This window comes from Dendropsophus ebraccatus, chromosome 15 (assembly GCF_027789765.1).
Source record: "Dendropsophus ebraccatus isolate aDenEbr1 chromosome 15, aDenEbr1.pat, whole genome shotgun sequence".
Classification (NCBI taxonomy): Eukaryota; Metazoa; Chordata; class Amphibia; order Anura; family Hylidae; genus Dendropsophus; species Dendropsophus ebraccatus.
In genome coordinates this window covers 66,533,885-66,551,939 of record NC_091468.1, presented here as the reverse complement: position 1 = coordinate 66,551,939, position 18,055 = coordinate 66,533,885, and the positions used below count along the sequence as shown (strand labels likewise).

Here is an 18,055-nt window from a genome sequence, read left to right as displayed (position 1 = left end):
CTCCATGACCTCCTCTGTTATATATAGAAAGTATTTCGGATAGTATCCTGCTCCACGTCCACATATAACATCAAATGTTAGAAGAGGAGATGTCATTGATGAATGGCTGCTATAACCGTCACCTCTCTCTGTCTCCTGCAGTGCTGCAATCTAATGCTGGTGGAAGTCATCCCCAAGGAGCCCCTCAGCTTCAGTGTCTTTCATTACAAGAACCCAAAGCTCCAGCATACAGTGCAGGTAATTCAGTTACTATCAGGCTGTTAAAGAAGACTAGACTAAGATTGCTGCAAACCTATTAATTCGCATTATAACTGCATCGAGTTGCTTGTTAACATAGTTTTTTTGTTTGTTTTTGTCTCCCCTATAGTAGATGGCCCCTTGTGTTGTCCCCTTTAGTATGTGACCACCTTTGTCATTTCCCTATAGTAGGTGACCCCCTGTGTATGATCCCCTTCACGTCTTCCCCCGTTTTGGCTCGCCTCAATTAGATAGACCCCTTAATTAAATGGCTCCCTGTGCCACTGCAGGACGGTAGCTACTTATTCATACTATTAACTTATATTCTGCAAGAGACAACAATAATCTAATATCCCCGTCTGCAGTTCAATTTCAATACACAACCTTTCACTTTGACAAGAAGTAGAGACGTCCCTACACTGCCATCTGCTGGTTTGATAAATGAAAACTAGTTTAAAAAAAAAAAATCCCTAAAATTAAAAATACTATGCAATAAAGTGTGTGTATATATATATATATATATATATATATATATATATATATATATATATATATATATATATATATATATATATATATATATATATAGTATATATATATATATATATATATATATATATAAATATAAAATAATATATATATATTTATATATATATATATAAATATAAAATAATATATATATATTTTATAATATATATATATATATATAAAGTATGTATATAATATATATATATATATATATATATATATATAAAGTATATATATAAAGTGTGTATATATATATATATAGTATATAAATATAAAATATATATATATATATATAATATATATATATATGCATATATGCACCATGAAATACTGTATATGTTCATACATGATGGATGATGGAACATAAACATACATTGCTATAAAGAGGTTTAGCACTAACATGGTCCTCGGTTATGGGGTCACGATGCCCCTGCACACTCCCTTCATTGTTTACAGATCAGGGAAAGGGGGGATAGGATTGAGACCTAATATATTGGAGGGTTAAATAAGGTTCAGTAGGCAAGCATTGCAATAAGAAAGAGGAAACAATGAAGTTGCCTGTGGAGAAGATATTTTTTATTTCATATTATATGTTTTATGTCTCACACCCTCCCCCATTTGTTTAGCCATCTTTGGACCTCTTCTATTTTAGAAATATCTTTCTGTAGGTGAGGTCTCCAGAACTGGACACAGTATTCCAGATGTGGTTTAACTAAAGCTCTATACAGCGGGATCACAATCTCAGCCCGATATATATATATATATATATATATATATATATATATATATATATATATATATATATATATATATATATATACACACACACACACATACCCAGCATACCATTATATTTACAGCCCAGCATACTGTTATTCATATATATATATATATATATTTTAACGGTATGCTGGGCTATATATTTATATAATGGCATGCTGGGCTGTATATATAATGGCATGCTGGGCTGTATATATAATGGTATGCTGGGAAAATATATATAATCCCAGCATACCATTATATATATATTATATATACAGCCCAGCATACCATTATATATACAGCCCAGCATACTGTTATTCATATATATATATATTTATTTATTAACGGTATGCTGGGCTATATATTTATATAATGGCATGCTGTGCTGTATATATAATGGTATACTGGGAAAATATATATAATCCCAGCATACCATTATATATATACAGCCCAGCATACCATATATACAGCCCAGTGTGTGTGTGTGTGTGTATATGTATGTATATATATGTATATATATATATATATATATAAATTATATATAATTACAGTTATCTTTCAGTGGTTGCATTGGTGGTGCATTACATGGGTGCATATTCTGCAAGCCATCAGGATATCTGCCAGGATGATAGTATCCTGTTAGTAAGTGAATACTGACTGATGCCAATAGGCCCCTTGTCAGGCTTTATTGATAGTATGACTAGGGTTCACACCATCTCTCATAATGTCTGATGCCAGAACCACCGTCTGACCCCCGTCTCACTTGTACAGGAACAGTGTGCTGTCAGACATGTCCATAATAAGGAGGATATAAACACCTTACAGACGTAAACAGTAAAACACAATAGTGGGGAGGCCGGCCCTTGCAGACAATAGTAAAGCCCTTCTGCTATGATGGAATAATAGCTCTATGTAGTGACTATCGATCTTTCCCAGTGTTAAATATCTATACTTCTCTATTATTTTGGCAGGCCAGGTCTCAGCAGGACAAGCGCCTGTGGATTCTGCACCTGAAGAGATTAATCCTAGAGAATCATCCAGCAAAAATACCAGCAAAGGTAAAGGAGCTATGAGGATGTTGTGATTGGTCAGTATACCACTGACCAATCACACCATAAATACTGATCCAGACTTATTCTGTACTTAGAAAGGTGTATGTAAACCGGAGGCTTTACTATAGCCCTTACACTGATTTCACGGTAATTTAAAGGGGTTGTTCACCAAAAATGTTTTTCCTTTAAATCAACTGGTGCCAGAAAGTGACAGAGATTTGTAATTTGCTTCTATTAAAAACTCTCAAATCTTCCACTACTTATCAGCTGCTGTATGCCCTGTAGGAAGCGGTGTATTCTCCCCAGTCTAACACAGTGCTCTCTGCCGCCACCTCTGTCCATGTCAGGAACTGTCCAGAGCAGCAGCAAATCCTCATAGAAAACCTCTCCTGCTCTCCAGACTAGAAAGAACACACCATTTCCTGCAGGACATACAGCAGTTGAGAAGTACTGGAAGACTTGAGAATTTTTTTTTTTTTTTATAGAATAGAAGTAAATTACAAATCTCTGACATCAGTTGATTTGAAAAAAGAAAAAATGTTTTGGTGAACAACCCCTTTAAGAGTTATAGAGTTCAAAGACTATACTAACAATTTGCAGCCGTCCCATTGAACCCTCCACACTTGTCATCAGTTTGGGTAACCAGAAGCATAAAAGAAGCCAATCAGCCGCACTGTAGCCGCTCTGACGCTATATATATATATATATATATACATATATATATATATATATATATATATATATATATATATATATATATAAATTATTATATTCTTCCCAGATTCCAGTATTGCAAGGTTTACAACTGCATTTAGAGGACCCATATGTAAAAAAAAAAAAAAAAGGTATAGGTGCGTAGTGGCCATTGAGCCTTCCATTTAGGCCGATCCCTGTCCATAATAACCTTGCTGCTTTGTGGATGCAGAGGGGGCAGATGTGTAAGAATCCAGACTTGGAAACTTCAAAGTGTCTGTGTAGTTTTCGGCGGCTTTGGCCTCCCGTCCTCCCTGCAGCCTTTCCAGGTCTTCTGGTAATTGAGGCCAGGTTTTCAGAAATCCCTGCCAAAGCTACAGAAGGATTACTCGCTGTCAACAGTGAAACCTGCCCGACCTTTCTAATACATCGTTTTAAGCTTGAAAATATTAATCTTAAATGATTTTCAGCTTCTTTTAATCATCCTTGTAAATGATAACTGAGAGTCAGTGGGAGACGGAATTATCGCTTACGAAAAGATTACCTACAATGACTGTATACCTGTGGCTCTAGCTCGCAGACCATGCAGGGATCACAGTATCTTACTGCCACCTAGTGGTAGAAATAATTATTATATATATTTTTGATCACTACATTGAAAGAATAGGGCAGATTCATCTAAGTTGTCACCTCAAGGCTGCAGTTGGATGGCTCATGATCAACTTCTTTTATACTAGTGACACCTCTACAGCAGTATTGTTGGTTCCCTCCATTATTTGAAAAGGTTAAAGGGAAACTGTTATTTAAAGGGATCTCATTTTATGAGTTGTGAACCCAAAGAAGTTGCCAGATCGCCATGGTGTATATTAATATTGGTGTCTGATCTTTTATTTGTATTGTAGGCGAAGCAAGCAATTTTGGAAATGGATGCAATACGTAAGTACTTTTTAGCAATGAAGAATAGTTTTTTTCAGCAATGAATTCAGCCATATTTTCTCCCATATAGTGACAACATGAATCTCATACAGAATTAAAGGGGAATGTTTCTTTCAAATCAACTGTTGTCAGAAAGTTATATTTTGTAAATTACTTCTATTTAAAAATCCCCAGTCCCCATCTTCCAGTACTTATCAGGTGCTGTATGTCTTACAGGAAGTGTTTTTTTTTCCAGTCTAACACAGTGCTCTCTGCTGTCACCTCTGTCCATGTCAGGAACTGTCTAGAGCAATAGAAAATACCCATTAAAAAACTCACTTCATGCAGGACATACAGCAGCTGATAAGTACTGGAAAACGTAAGATTTGTAAATAGAAGTAAAGGACAGATGTATATAACTTTCTAACACCATGTAAAGGCAAAATGGTAGAATCCTCCTGGAAGATCAAGGCACTTAAAAAAAAAAAAAAAAAAATAATAATAATAATAATATTTAGATTTACATTGACCGTTCTATCCTAGGGGTTTCTGGAATGTTTACGCTGATAACCTACCCCCTGGTAAGCCATCAATATGCGATTGGTCGGGTGCTGGCACCTGGCACCCCCACTGATCAGATGTCTGCCAGAGCCACAAGACCTGCAACACATAAAGAACAGGGTAGGAAGCAGACAGCGCCATACATTGTGTGGTGGCCATATTGAGCTACTGCAGCTCATCCCACACTACAGTGAATGGGCAAAGAGCTGCCATAAACCAGCATGGCCACTGCACAATGCACAGAGTTGTCTGCTTCCTGCCCTGTTCACTGTGCATACAGGCGCCACAATGAGGATAACTCAGTAAAGCAGGGGTAGGGCACCTTGGCTCTCCAGCTAAAGCTTTGGCTGTCCAGGCATGATGGGAGATGTAGTTTTGCAATAGCCGGAGAGTTGAGGTTCCCTACCCCTGGATTTAAACATTGGCCACTTTCTTCCAGACTCACCCTTGTCCTTAGTGTGTACTGTATATACAGCTCAGCATAACATTATATATATACAGCCCAGCATACCATTATATATATATATATATATATATATATATATATATATATATATATATATATATATATATAGTGTGTATATATATATATATATATATATATATATATATATATATATATATATAATATACAGCCCAGCATACGAATATATATACTGTATGTGGGGTTTGCAGCTCAGTTCCACTGAAGTTCTGCAGGAAAGTAGCTGTACTTTTTTCTAATCCTGGATAACTCCTTTAAGTCCCATAAAACACCTTGAAGCTGCCATCTTGTAATTGTAGCATTGCACTAATAAAAAAATGTTATTCAATTTTAGATCACCCAGGATTTTCTTACACTGCAGAAGGAGAGAAAAGAAGCACGCCGAATGTGAAAGAAGAGCTGACCGCAGGCAGAGTCCGGAGGAAGTCCGGTAAGAGTTAGGGAATAGCCTGGAATACTTGGCATTTCAGCTTCTTAGGGCATTATGTGATGCACTGTAGTGACGGAAAATCCATGTGAACATATAATACATGTTAGACCACTCGTCCAAACTACCATTACTACAAACCTATCAGTGATCTGGAGGGAAAAAATTACCTTTAACACCAGTGCCACCTAGTGGTCAGAGGAAGGAAGAGAACTCTGTGTAACTACTGGAGTTGTGTAGAAGAAACCTGGGCCTACAATAACACTTTTAGGTTGGGTTCATGCTGCGTTGTGTTTTTCCATCTGTTTCAGTATGTTTCATTTTATGATACACAAAGATGAGGACCACGTTTTTCTGTATGTGAAATATAAAAAATTTAAAAAAAAAATCAGTTTTGGTCTGTTTTTTTTTTTTTTTTTTTTAAATAATGTAAGTCAATGGAAAATGTATTCTGCAGTATGTCATACAACAGCATCCTTTTTTTTTTTTTTTTTTATATGTATATGTTAAACGGACAGCAAAAGCGCAGTGTGGACCCACCCGAACTTATTAATTCAAGATCAATTTTCTACTATGACAGAATTTTTTTTTTATTTTTTTTTAAATTGCTTTATTCATTTCATGTTGGGACATTGGGGAGCTAGAATGGGCGGATTGGCAGAACTTTTACATACCAGCTGTATTATTGTTTAAGTAGGAGAAAACCTTTAATGATGTTGCTTTTAAATTGCTTTTCAGAACCATCATCCAATGTGCACAAAGTCATGAAGCCAAATGGTACGTTCAGAACATGTTCACAAAAACATAGTGTGTGTATATATAATATATATATATATAAAAAGTTCCACAATGGAGTGCACTCTGTAACCACGGTGTTGCAGGGTGCCAACAGCTGGAGACCAGATCCACGTCTCCTCACTAGATATAAGAAGAGTTCTGCAGCACGTCCTTTAGTGAAAAAATCCAAGTGTTTTTTATTCAAGCAAAATCATATGCAACGTTTCAGTCTCTTCACGAGACCCTTCTCAAGCCTTGAGAGAGACTGAAATGTTGCATATGATTTTGCTTGAATAAAAAAAAACACTTGGATTTTTTCACTAAAGGACGTGCTGCAGAACTCTTCATATATATGTGTGTGTGTGTGTGTGTGTTATGGTATATGTGTGTGATGTGTAGTATATCTATATATAATAATTTTCATTAATTTGTCTGTTTGTTTTTTTTTCCAGACATGAGCCCTGAAGTCCAAAAGGTAAGTTACCAAATTTTACAAAGTTAATGACTTACACAAGAGGTAATTGGTTAGAAAGAAGCTGGTGTTGAGTATGCCTGGTGCAGATTGCTCGGCATTTATATACCAATGGCTGATAAAGTTGGATGCAGCCCTAGGGAGTCCTAGAAAACAAGGACACAACCTGTGGCCTATGGCTGTATCCATGTTTTCCAACTTTATCAGCCATCATTTTATAAAAGCTTAGCAATCTGAATCTCTAGTAAGGATCCTTTTTGTCTGTCCACTACCCATTAATTCCTCCTGGGATTATCAGTGAGGGTTGGATGTCACAGCTGCTGATGAGATGGTAGCAGATAGAAGAGGATCGGCCATCACTGAAAACCTCCAGTCCCAATTGCCAGATACCAAACTTGCAATTGTCAATTAGCGGAGGTTTGGTTTTGGCCTCCCTCCTCTTAAAGGGGCTAAAATCTTCTTTCAAATCAACTGGTGTCAGAAAGTTATACAAATTTGTAATTTACTTCTATTAAAAAATCTCAAGTCTTCCCATACTTTTTAGCTGCTGTAGGTCCTGCAGGAAGTGGTGTTTTATTTTGTCTAACACAGTGCTCTCTGCTGCCACCTCTGGCCGAGACAGGAACTGTCCAGAGCAGTAGAAAACCTTTCCTGCTACAAACCCTTTCCCTTTTTTTCTCTGTATTTCTTAATGTCTTGTTATAAAAACGGAAAGTTTTCCATAAATAAAGATTGGGGAAAAAAAAGAAAACCTTTCCTGCTCTGGACAGTTCCTGTCTCCTCCAGAGGTGGCAGCAGAGAGCACTGTGTTAGACTGAAAATAAAACACCACTTCCTGCAGGACCTACAGCAGCTAATAAGTATGGGAAGACTTGAGATTTTTTGTAATAGAAGTAAGTTACAAATCTATGTTATCAAAAGATAAAGTAGTGGCACTCACCAGTGGGATTCGTTTGTGCAGGTATCTTAATTTCAGTGACGCATGGACATATGCAAGGCGGACGCCAGGTTGGTGCAGGTTACAAGCTTGTTTCGCCCTTCTGCTCGGGTCTGTTGAAGCGCAGGAACGCGAAACAAGCTTGTGTCCTGCACCAACCTGGCGTCCGCCTTGCATATGTCCTTGCGTCACTGAAATAAAGATACCTGCACAAACGAATCCCACTGGTGAGTGCCACTACTTTATCTTTTGATTACATTGTTACCAGACGGGACTGTATTATTAGTGAGCACCCCAGGATGCATCATGCATTACGGGTCTTTATGTCTTAGTCCTCATCTACACCTGTAGTGCCGATTTGCTTCTGATCCTATTGAAAGTTACAAATCTATATAACTTTCTGACACCAGTTGATTTGAAAGAAGAGTTTCGCTGGAGTACCCCTTTAACCTCCTAAATAACACCTGGTATAAAGTCTGGATGTGTGACAAGTCCTACTAGTACTGACTTAGTAATTCCACCTTATAATAGGACGTGGTCTGATACAGGATAGATTGTCAGATAAATATTATTGATGACTGAGAACAGTTTTCTCCTGATATTTTACAGCGTATTAGCATGCAGGGCAACTTGCTTTGTCAAGCGGCTAAACTTGGATCGAGAGATCTGCTCCTGAGCCCTGGACTGAGGAAGGGGGTGCTCTCCCATAGCCCCAATATCAGCAACTCCCAGGAGTTCCTTCAGCATAGCTATAAGAGCGAAAAACTGCATCTCAGACCAGGAGAACAGACTGATGCCGACGATGAAGAGGATTCCGAGCAGGTCTGTACTGTATCTATGTGTGCAGGGTTTATATATCTGTAAGGAAAGGAGAATATATAATATATATATATATATATATATATATATATATATATATATATATATATAATAGTTGTTCCCATGAGATGACATATTGTGCAATGGTCACTGGGAGTTGTAGATGTCCTGGTGTTGCAGTAGCTGGACCCCGGGCACTCTGTATACTGTATTAGTACATATGCATTACTTATATCTATATCAGGCATTAGTATATATGCATTACTTATATCTATATCCAGCATTAGTATATATGCATTACTTATATCGCTAATGTTATTTACACAAGTTCTCTCTTCTAAATTCCCAGCATTCTCACCAGAAGATGAAAGGTGGAAGAAAGAGGTTAAACAGCCAGGCCTCCGAGAATGTGGAGAAGCGTAGAAGTATCAACCTCAGCTTATGTGACTCTCAGGTGACTGTTTCTTCCTATTAGTATATTATATTATTTAGTATATTAGCTATTAGTATACATTCCGGATTTAGTCTATATTCATTGAAGACCTTGAAGCTTCATAGCGTTTTCATGTAAGGTTCTCCACGGGGTGTAATACACTCTCACATTACTATGAGTATGTAAGGTGGGAAGGAAATGCCCCAGAATTCTGGTACTAGCCATGTATGAAGTATCAGAATCTGGGGTATTCTCTTCTCACATACTGTATGTCTGGTTCTATGATGCTAATTTAGTGTGTGGAGGTGGTGGCTCCCCCATTGTAAAGACTGTCATTACTATCTATTCTGCATTCAGTACCTGAGCTCTTATGTCTCCAATACTGGGTGATCGAGTAGGCCGGTCATCCTTGTAGATAGACTACTCTGTGGGAAGCTCTGTCCTCAATGTGGTGCCCAACCTTGCACAGTATGAGGGCCATAATGATACTTATAAGTGATCCTGTCACCCCCTTTCTGAGTGAGGACTTTTCCATGCAGCTGTAAAGCCTAAATTCTGCAGTTTTCATACCTTACTTTATAATAGATTTCTTGGTGCTTGGTCCAGTGAAAAATGCTTTTTATCATTGGTGGCTTGTGCCACCTGGACGGGGCTTCATGGCTGCTGTTCCACCCCCTCTAGTTTTTACAGACAAACACTGGGTTTTAGTTTTTAAAAAAAATATATATATGATTTTTATTATGTATACATTGGTACCAAATACAGAATATTTCTCATTAGAAAAAAGTTTAAAAATGACCACAATAAAAAGTATAATACCATAAAAAACTGGTGTCAGCAGATATACATCATCATGGAAGGTGCAGCTATGATAATCTCTTTTAATTCTAGTCCTCTGCCTCAATATGTCACACAGGGATATATATGTATCTAGGGACTAAAAGATCTCCTAGTCTCCCATATGCTTACATACAATTTGCAAGAGGTATACAATCAGCAATTATTATCTTCTAATTCTATTGCACTCACCCATGCTGCCAGAACACCAGAGAGAGCCGTCCCTACGTACGTTTCGTTATCTTCCTCAGGGAAGCTTTTTATCATTGGTGGCTTGTGCCACCTGGACGGGGCTTCATGGCTGCTGCTCCACCCCCTCTAGGCCGGCCGGGGTTCATAGACCCCGATATTGTCACAGAGGGGCAGGGCCTATGGCGCTGAGGTGGGCAGGGCTAAGTGGTGCAGCGGCCATGGCGCCCCACCCAGGTGGCACAATCCGCCGATGATAAAAAGCACTTTCCTTTTTCGAATTTAGTGCACCAATGAAGGTATTTTTGTCCATTTAAATGCCTTTGTCAGTGTTGAATGTGGCATCTAAATGGTTAAATAGCTGTCCTGAGCCCGCTCTATACAATGTTGACAACACCAGGACGAGTATACTCTTTTTCTGTGTAGTCAGTCGGTTAAGGTTATCCTTGGGCTTTCTGTGCAATACCAGACAACCCATGGACAGCTGTGGCAGCTTCTTTCTTTTGAGGTAAATGGCGCCAAGCTGCTGGACTCATATGGTGCTGTTTTTGAGAGAAAGCAGCCTTGTTGTTTTGTAATCTTGGACAACCCTTAAAATATTTTACTTTTTTCTTTTCTTAGAATTCAAAAGAGCAGTCAGATGAAGAGTCCTCACAACCGAGAACAGATCAGCTGTTTCCAAGTTCAGCTGTCCGTCCCTTGGATAGACAAGTGTCACAAACAAACTCTTTAATAATGAATATTCTAGGGAGTACTACCCCTCTAAGGAATATATGGACAGATCACCAAATCAGACAAGCCCTCTTTCCTTCCAGAAGATCCCCTCATGACAATGAGGATGACGATGATGACTATCAGATGTTTATGATGAACGAATGTTCTAATATAGAGTCATCAAGGTCTCAAGAAGAAAGAGGGGCTTCCAGTCGGCCATGTAGCTGGCACTTGGGCTTAGGCCAAGAAGAGAGTGCAAATAATTCATATTGCAAAATTGTCAGACGAGCTAGTAGTGTTGGAGAAAATAAATCCCGCTCTTGCAATCCGAGAAGCCGACAGAACAACAGCGGTCATCGTGAAACTTTAAGTAAATCTGAACAAAAGTTTTCATCCCTCGGCTCCTCGGAGGAGTTGACTATTGATGATATTGAACATGTCTATGATAATATTAGTTATGACGATCTCAAACAGATGGGTCTGACAAGAAGGGAAGAATCGGGTTATCTTCAGAGTAATCCTAGGCGTGATGCCGTCCATCAAAGTAAGGCCAAGACTGATGCATGGACAGGAAAAGGAAATGAAAAGGTTAAGAGCTCTTCATTGCCAAACAGAGAAAAACCAATGTATAGAAGAGGGACCCCTAATTCTAGTTCTCAAGAGCTCAGAATAATAGATGAAAATATTTACGACTCCATATGCCTTCCGGAACAATCAATGGAGCGTATAGCCAGGAATTCGCATTCTAAAAGGAACAATTTTTTGGGCTTAGATGGGGATTTTCAGTGTTTTGACCACCTAGATCATTTCGTGTCGGAAGAGAGCCTACAGTTTAGTGAGGATGAATCCTCAGACCACCGTGTGCCTTTAGGAGATGACTATATTGACTTACTGAACAATTCCTCAAACTCAAGTTCAACTCCTCACAAAACGGCCGCGGACAAGTTGTCTGAAGAAGTCGATGAGATCTGGAATGACTTGGAGAATTATATAAAAAAGAATGAAGAAAGGAAGAGCGACAGATTGTTGGCTTCCTTTCCCGTAAGTAAAGATGATGTCCGTGAAAAGAGACACATTGTGACCAGGTCTCATTTTAGCAAAGACTCACAGTTTTCAGTATCATCACTATGTTTACCAGATAACCCCCCTCTGCCAAGGACACCCATTAGCAATAGTCCATGTGTCCGTAACAGTCCATATGTCCATAGCAGTCCAAGTGTCTGTAACAGTCCAAGTGTCCATAAAGCTGATCAAAGTCCTCCAACCTCCCCCAGTAGCTCGTTGCTAAGCTTGAAGAGAACCTCCCTCGCTAGTGAAATGACTTTCATGGAATCCCCTTTCTTTTCATCTCAAAGTACTTTATCTTACACGGATTCTATTAATGCTGCTCAGGGATTGGACAGCGTTGAAAAATCCAAAAATAAGGTCTTTCTGATGGCTCGGCAATACAGTCAAAAAATCAAGAAAGCCAACCAACTTTTAAAAATGAGAAGCCCGGAACAGGAACAACCATCTTGTAAATCACACAAAGTGAAATCCAAAGACCTTGCAGCTATAATGGAAGAGAAGAAACAAGGGGGAACAGCAATAGGTAAGATTACTGTAATAGGGGATAGATTATGGGCGGTGGGGCATTATTTTAGAATGCTTAAAGAGACTATGTCAGTAGGTTTATGGCGTCCTATCTCAGGGTAGCAGTAACTAGTGACAGAGAAGCTGAGCAGGATGATGTATCACTTACATTGTTCTGTGCAGCTGATCCAGAGATCTCCTCCTGAATAACATGGACAATAAGTAGTTCTCTGCATTATGTACATGAGCTCAGTAGTCCTGGATATTCATAAGCAGAAAACTCCGCCCACCAGCTGCTGATTGGCAGTTATCTATCCATGCTGTGTATAGGCAGTCAACTGTCAATCAGCAGCTGGAGGGCGGGGGGAGGGGTGTGGCAAGATTCCTATTCTCCTGCATATTAGGAGAACGGCTGAACAGAATGATGTAAGTAATATGCCGATCTGTTCAGCATTTCTGTCACTAGTTTATGCTGCCCTCGTTTAAGGAGGCATAAACCTAGTGACAGATTCCCTTTAAAGCGATTATTCCAAGATTAACAGTTATTGCCTGTCCACAAAATAGATAATATATAGCTGTTTGGAGGGGGGGGGGAGTACAACCCCCCCCCCCCCCCTCCCGGTTTTAGAGAATTGGAAGTCCTTGATCCGAGTGAATGTAGGTACAGTTTTCACTTCATTCACTCTTCATGAAACTTCTGAAAATCTCGAGAGAGTGCGGCACTTGGCTATGTTTGGAAGTCTTATAGGGATCCTTGTGACAAGGGACCACCACTTTCACAATCCATGGGAGTCCCATTAGTCAGACCGCACTGATCAGCTAGTCAACACCTATTCACTGGTGATCACTTTCATTCTCGGGATAATCCTTTTAATGATCCTGATTTTAACAGGAACAAATAGTTTTTACGATTCTTTGAGCACCTGATCATGTAGCATAGATAATCCTAAAGCATCCAACTTCCTCACCAATCGGTATTCAAATGCAGAGGGTTCCAACTCAAGCATGCTCGAGTTGTTGGTACTAACCGTAGATGATATTGTGAGCAAATGTAAAATCTTCTGGATAATAACATAAAATATCACATTAAACAACAAGTACATATATGACAACTATACAATTTTTTTACTATTTACAGGAGCGAGAATTGCAGAATATTCTCAACTGTACGACCAGATTATTTTCCGTGAATCACCAGCAAGAACATTAAAAGAGTCGAAAACAAGTCCCAAGGACTCGCCCAGGTCGGGGCACCAACAGGCTTACCAGGATGCTCCAAGGAGCAAATCTTTGCAGCAAAGCAATACAAGTTTGCATTCTGTACACATCAATGGAGATGCAGGAGAATTTTTTACTTGGCCGGACATAAAAGACTTTAAGGCAAAATCGGATGTATCCACAAATGGACTCAAAGGCCAGAAAAGTAATATAAGTTATGCATGCTCTGTTCCATCCTTGGTCAAATCTAGTCCATCAAGCTTACATATCCAGAGGTGGAGTACAATTAGTCAAGAGCATGGTAAAAATGCAAGTCGGGAACAAGCTTTTAATTCTCTTGGTAGACGAGTAACCTGTGAAAAAACTCAGCCCTATATTCGTTCACAGTCATCCTCCTCGATGTTCATCCAAAGGACAAAGGAGCCGATCAAACCAGCCAAAACCCCGACTTCACCGCTGTCTCTGCGTGATATGAAGCCCGAGAGACTGTCAGATATTTATGACTTCGGTGGTAGTTTTACAGAGGAGAAAACCCCTTCGGAGGAGGGCTCCGATCTGACTTTACAAGACTCTCAGAAGATCTTGGTGCTAAACAAACTCTCTTCTCTGAACGCTCAAATTGCAACTCTTAACTATTTTGCAAACTTCAAAGACACAGATGGAGTGGGCGATGGAGACGATGACGATGATGACTATGTTGAGATCAAGTCAGATGATGAGGAAGATGGTCTGGAGGTGGCTTCCAACCAGCCAATGAAACTTAATATGCATAGCCATTCAGAACTTGTTCACACTCCATGTAGCTCGAGTACATCGTATTCCTTTAGTATGCCCACTACCCCAGTAAAGTCTCTGGTTGAGAAACAAACTCCTGATGGCGATATAGCGGGTTATGATGAAGTTGGTAAACTAAATGACTATCTCTGGAGGGCGCCACCATCCAACCAGCAAAATATTGTTCAGTCTCTTAGGGAAAAATTTCAATGTCTTAGCTCAAGTAGTTTTGCTTGAACAAATATTTGTTAGAAAAATAAGTACTGTATCTACTGTATTGCAGCATAATAATGTCATGCACTGTATTACCGCGGCACCGTTAACAGTAGGTGTTTGTTGCATTGTATTGTTTACATGACTCTAAGTTATACATATCCGTATTTTGTGCATTCTCCAGAATGATTAGACTTCATAAGTTTCTAAACTAGTACAATAGCGAGTAATTTATGTAATGTGCGTACTTTTACAGATAAGGATTCCTATAAAGCACAATGTAAACAAGGCAGATGTTAGATGGATATTAATACGAGTCAGAAGAGTCAATACATTGATATACAGATCTATTGAGTCACCTGTTACCCAAGTTTATATTACTATTTCTATACATGCTCCAGATCACAGGAGCAAGTACTATCTTACCTCTCCCCGTGCCCGCGGTGAGCGACAGGACTGACCGGAAGTCATTTACCCCCAAGTTGTGACGTCACGACTCTGGGGGTAAAGGACTGTCCTAGCTGATGGAATGGGCGCTCAGCCAATCAGAGAGTGGAGCGGTGTTCCGGCTGAACAGCCTGTCCATCAGCCAGGTCATGACTTGTTAGTGCCGGAGATCCCAGAGCCCTGCAGGGGTCCCGAGGCCGGTCCCGCTGCTCACTGTGGGCACAGGGAGAGGAAAATTACTACTTGTAATCAAATCCCCCTGCCGGCTGCAGGATTTTCTTAATCGCCGGACTTCTCCGGACTTCTCCGGACTTCTCCAGTTTTGGCTGTCCAGACAATGGGGATTGTAGTCTTCCAACTGCTGGAGGGGCCGTAGGTTTGACACTGGTGATCTAGATGTTTACAATGATTTAAATGAGTCCTGATCACAACTAGAATAGCAAAGAATTTTAAATATTGCACGGTATTATACCCTACTAGGTTGTAGGTCCATAGTAGCATCTTCTCTCATTTTCATCGGAAGAGCGTGGTAGAAGGTGGTAGTTTGAGAACTGGGATCCTCCCCTTATCCTGATATCTTCAGTTCATGCAAGATCACTACTTCAATGAGCCACCATGAGGCAACTCGTGGGTATCGTGAAAGGTGTCGGTGGAAGCCCCAGCTCCGTAAACCTCCATGTCAGGACCTTCTGGTTAGCTCTCCTTACAGTTTACCCATTAGCATTCTGCACCTTAAACATTGTGTTGTACAGTTACTATCAATGCTATAATAATAATGACTATTAATGCTTATACAACTATATGTAGTGCAAAGCAATCTATTCCAGTAACATCCGCCATATTGTATTGTGGCCTTCTGCATTGCAGGGATCATTTCGTCCTATATGTATCTTGGTTCTGCATGTTTGTGCACTGTGATGTAAGACGTGTACATTCCATACGTTTTGTCCGTGGTCGATACAGTTTTATTGCGATTTCTTTTTGTACAGTAACCTGTAAATATCTGAACACTGGCGGCCCAGTATGTACTGTAATGACCTTTGCATTCTAATGCCATTTTTTGACCTGCTAACAGTGCAATGATGCCTATTATCCATGCTTATACAGTTCGTGAAATGAAGAGCGCTGTCATTTATGTGTATATGGAGTCATGTCAAGCCTTAAATTATTGTTTTTTTAAGTTGATAACATAGTGCTCTGACACCAGCTTCAGAATGCTTGTACCGGTCTGAGGTCACACCACGCTACATAAAGAAGGGGGCAAACAACTGAGGCCTCTACATCCAGATGCAAGGGCATAGAGGCTTACAGAATTTCAAACAAAAAATGGTGGTGCTTTACTCTAAAGCGTCACTGCCCTTACGCGTAAGCTGAATAGGGCTAATGGACAGTAGTCACTGGGCATAAAACTGGACGATCTCCATATCGGGCCCCTGGCTTCTTTCTTATGAATACAGCCTCGGGTACTGCACGTGACCCACGGCTCTATTCATTCCTATAGAGGTGCCAGAGGGAGCAGAGTACAACGCTCTTCTGGCTTACTTGGCTCTTTTCCGGTGAAATAGAGAGACTAATCGTGTGCCGTACCCGCTGCTCTATTCATAATACAGAAGTCGGGGCCGATATAGAGATCAGCAGGCGGGAAAGAGGTTGGAACCCCCGCAGTCTCTTACTTTGTCCCTATCCTGTGGATAGGGGAAAAGTTAGTTGTGCCCAGACAACCTATTCAATAGACTCTACAAGTGTCGGCTATAAATGTTTACTCTGCACCAGTAAGGCTGCATGCATATATTTGTGATATCCTGTCCGCATGCGGACCGTACACCAGAGACTGAGCTCTTGACCTCATCGTGATTTATTATGATGCCGGGAACTCTGAAACAGATAAAGCTCCATGCTCCTGTACTGACGCAACCGTATCAGTTCAGCAGCAAAGAAATTTAGCTGTTTCGAGGTTCCTGGCATCATGATCAATCATGATGCTTAGAGTTCTATAAGAGGTCAAGAGTTCAGTCTGTGGTATACGGTCCGCTTTAGGACTGTATATCACGGACCTAGGTATGGAGCCTGAGCTTCCTTGAATAAAATAAATTAATAAAATAAAAATTTTTAAAGCAAATTATATAGTGGGATCACATCCCATTATGCTAGTTCTGTGTTTATACGTCAGAGTAACAGATTTCTCCATTGATTATACCGCAAAAGTCATGTTTTGCTTCATATAAATAATCGGCAAATAAGAAACGGCTTTGCGGACTGTCCGAAAGTTATTGTAAAGGGAAATCGCTTTTCAGGTAATGGTGTTGAGCGTTAGTAGCAATATAAATAAATTCTGTGCACTTGTATCATAGTTGGCTGTCGATTTTTTTCACTGTTAATCTATATGGACTAATGTAGTCTTCCTGTACGCGGTAGCAGATTGTTGGGATTTGCAGTGGTGGGTCTCTAGGATATATGTAGTGCCTGCACTATGCTGTATAGAAACATAGGTCAAGGTCTGTATATACATTTGCTTGTTTTGGCTTCATGTTTGAAGTTGACCTGAATTAACATCTTGTCCTATGGATGAGCCTTTTTTTTTTCATTCTCTATGTTGCACTTTTTATGTTTTTTGTATATGTTATAAGAGAAACGTCTGTACATTTAGAACATTTCAAATCCATTTGTTAAACCTTGATGATTTGGAAGCATGCTGTACCTGAAGTAATATGTGTATTTTATGATGCTTAGTAAAAAAAAAATTAAACCATTGTTTCAAATCCGTCTCCTTGATTGTTCAAAATACTCGCCGATAGTAACGTTAGTTCACGTGGCTGAATTTCCATTCGTCTTACCTCTTTAAAGGTTTTCTATAAATAGGAAGAGATTTCATTATTATTGGTATTATTTTCTTTTTTATTTTATTATTATTTTGTGAGACTCTTTAAAGGGAATGTGTTTTTTTGTGTTTTTTTTTTCAACAATTTTAAATCAGATACTAAAGCATGTTTCTAT

The 18,055-nt window shown here is 39.4% G+C and overlaps 1 protein-coding gene across 4 annotated transcripts in view; it reads left to right on the top strand.

Moving 5' to 3' along the window:
- PLEKHG1 (pleckstrin homology and RhoGEF domain containing G1) overlaps positions 1–15,363 on the top strand; it is a 158,530-nt gene extending 143,167 nt beyond the window's left edge. For all 4 annotated transcript variants that reach the window (XM_069954492.1, XM_069954489.1, XM_069954490.1 and 1 more), the window contains 10 exons: positions 142–237; positions 2,499–2,585; positions 4,175–4,208; positions 5,567–5,662; positions 6,398–6,436; positions 6,889–6,911; positions 8,455–8,667; positions 9,014–9,118; positions 10,745–12,428; positions 13,548–15,363. In XM_069954492.1, the coding sequence (XP_069810593.1) occupies positions 142–237; positions 2,499–2,585; positions 4,175–4,208; positions 5,567–5,662; positions 6,398–6,436; positions 6,889–6,911; positions 8,455–8,667; positions 9,014–9,118; positions 10,745–12,428; positions 13,548–14,638 (3,468 nt within the window). In that variant the 3' untranslated portion in view covers positions 14,639–15,363. The remainder of the gene's footprint in view (positions 1–141; positions 238–2,498; positions 2,586–4,174; positions 4,209–5,566; positions 5,663–6,397; positions 6,437–6,888; positions 6,912–8,454; positions 8,668–9,013; positions 9,119–10,744; positions 12,429–13,547) is intronic.
- Positions 15,364–18,055: the final 2,692 nt, after the last annotated feature.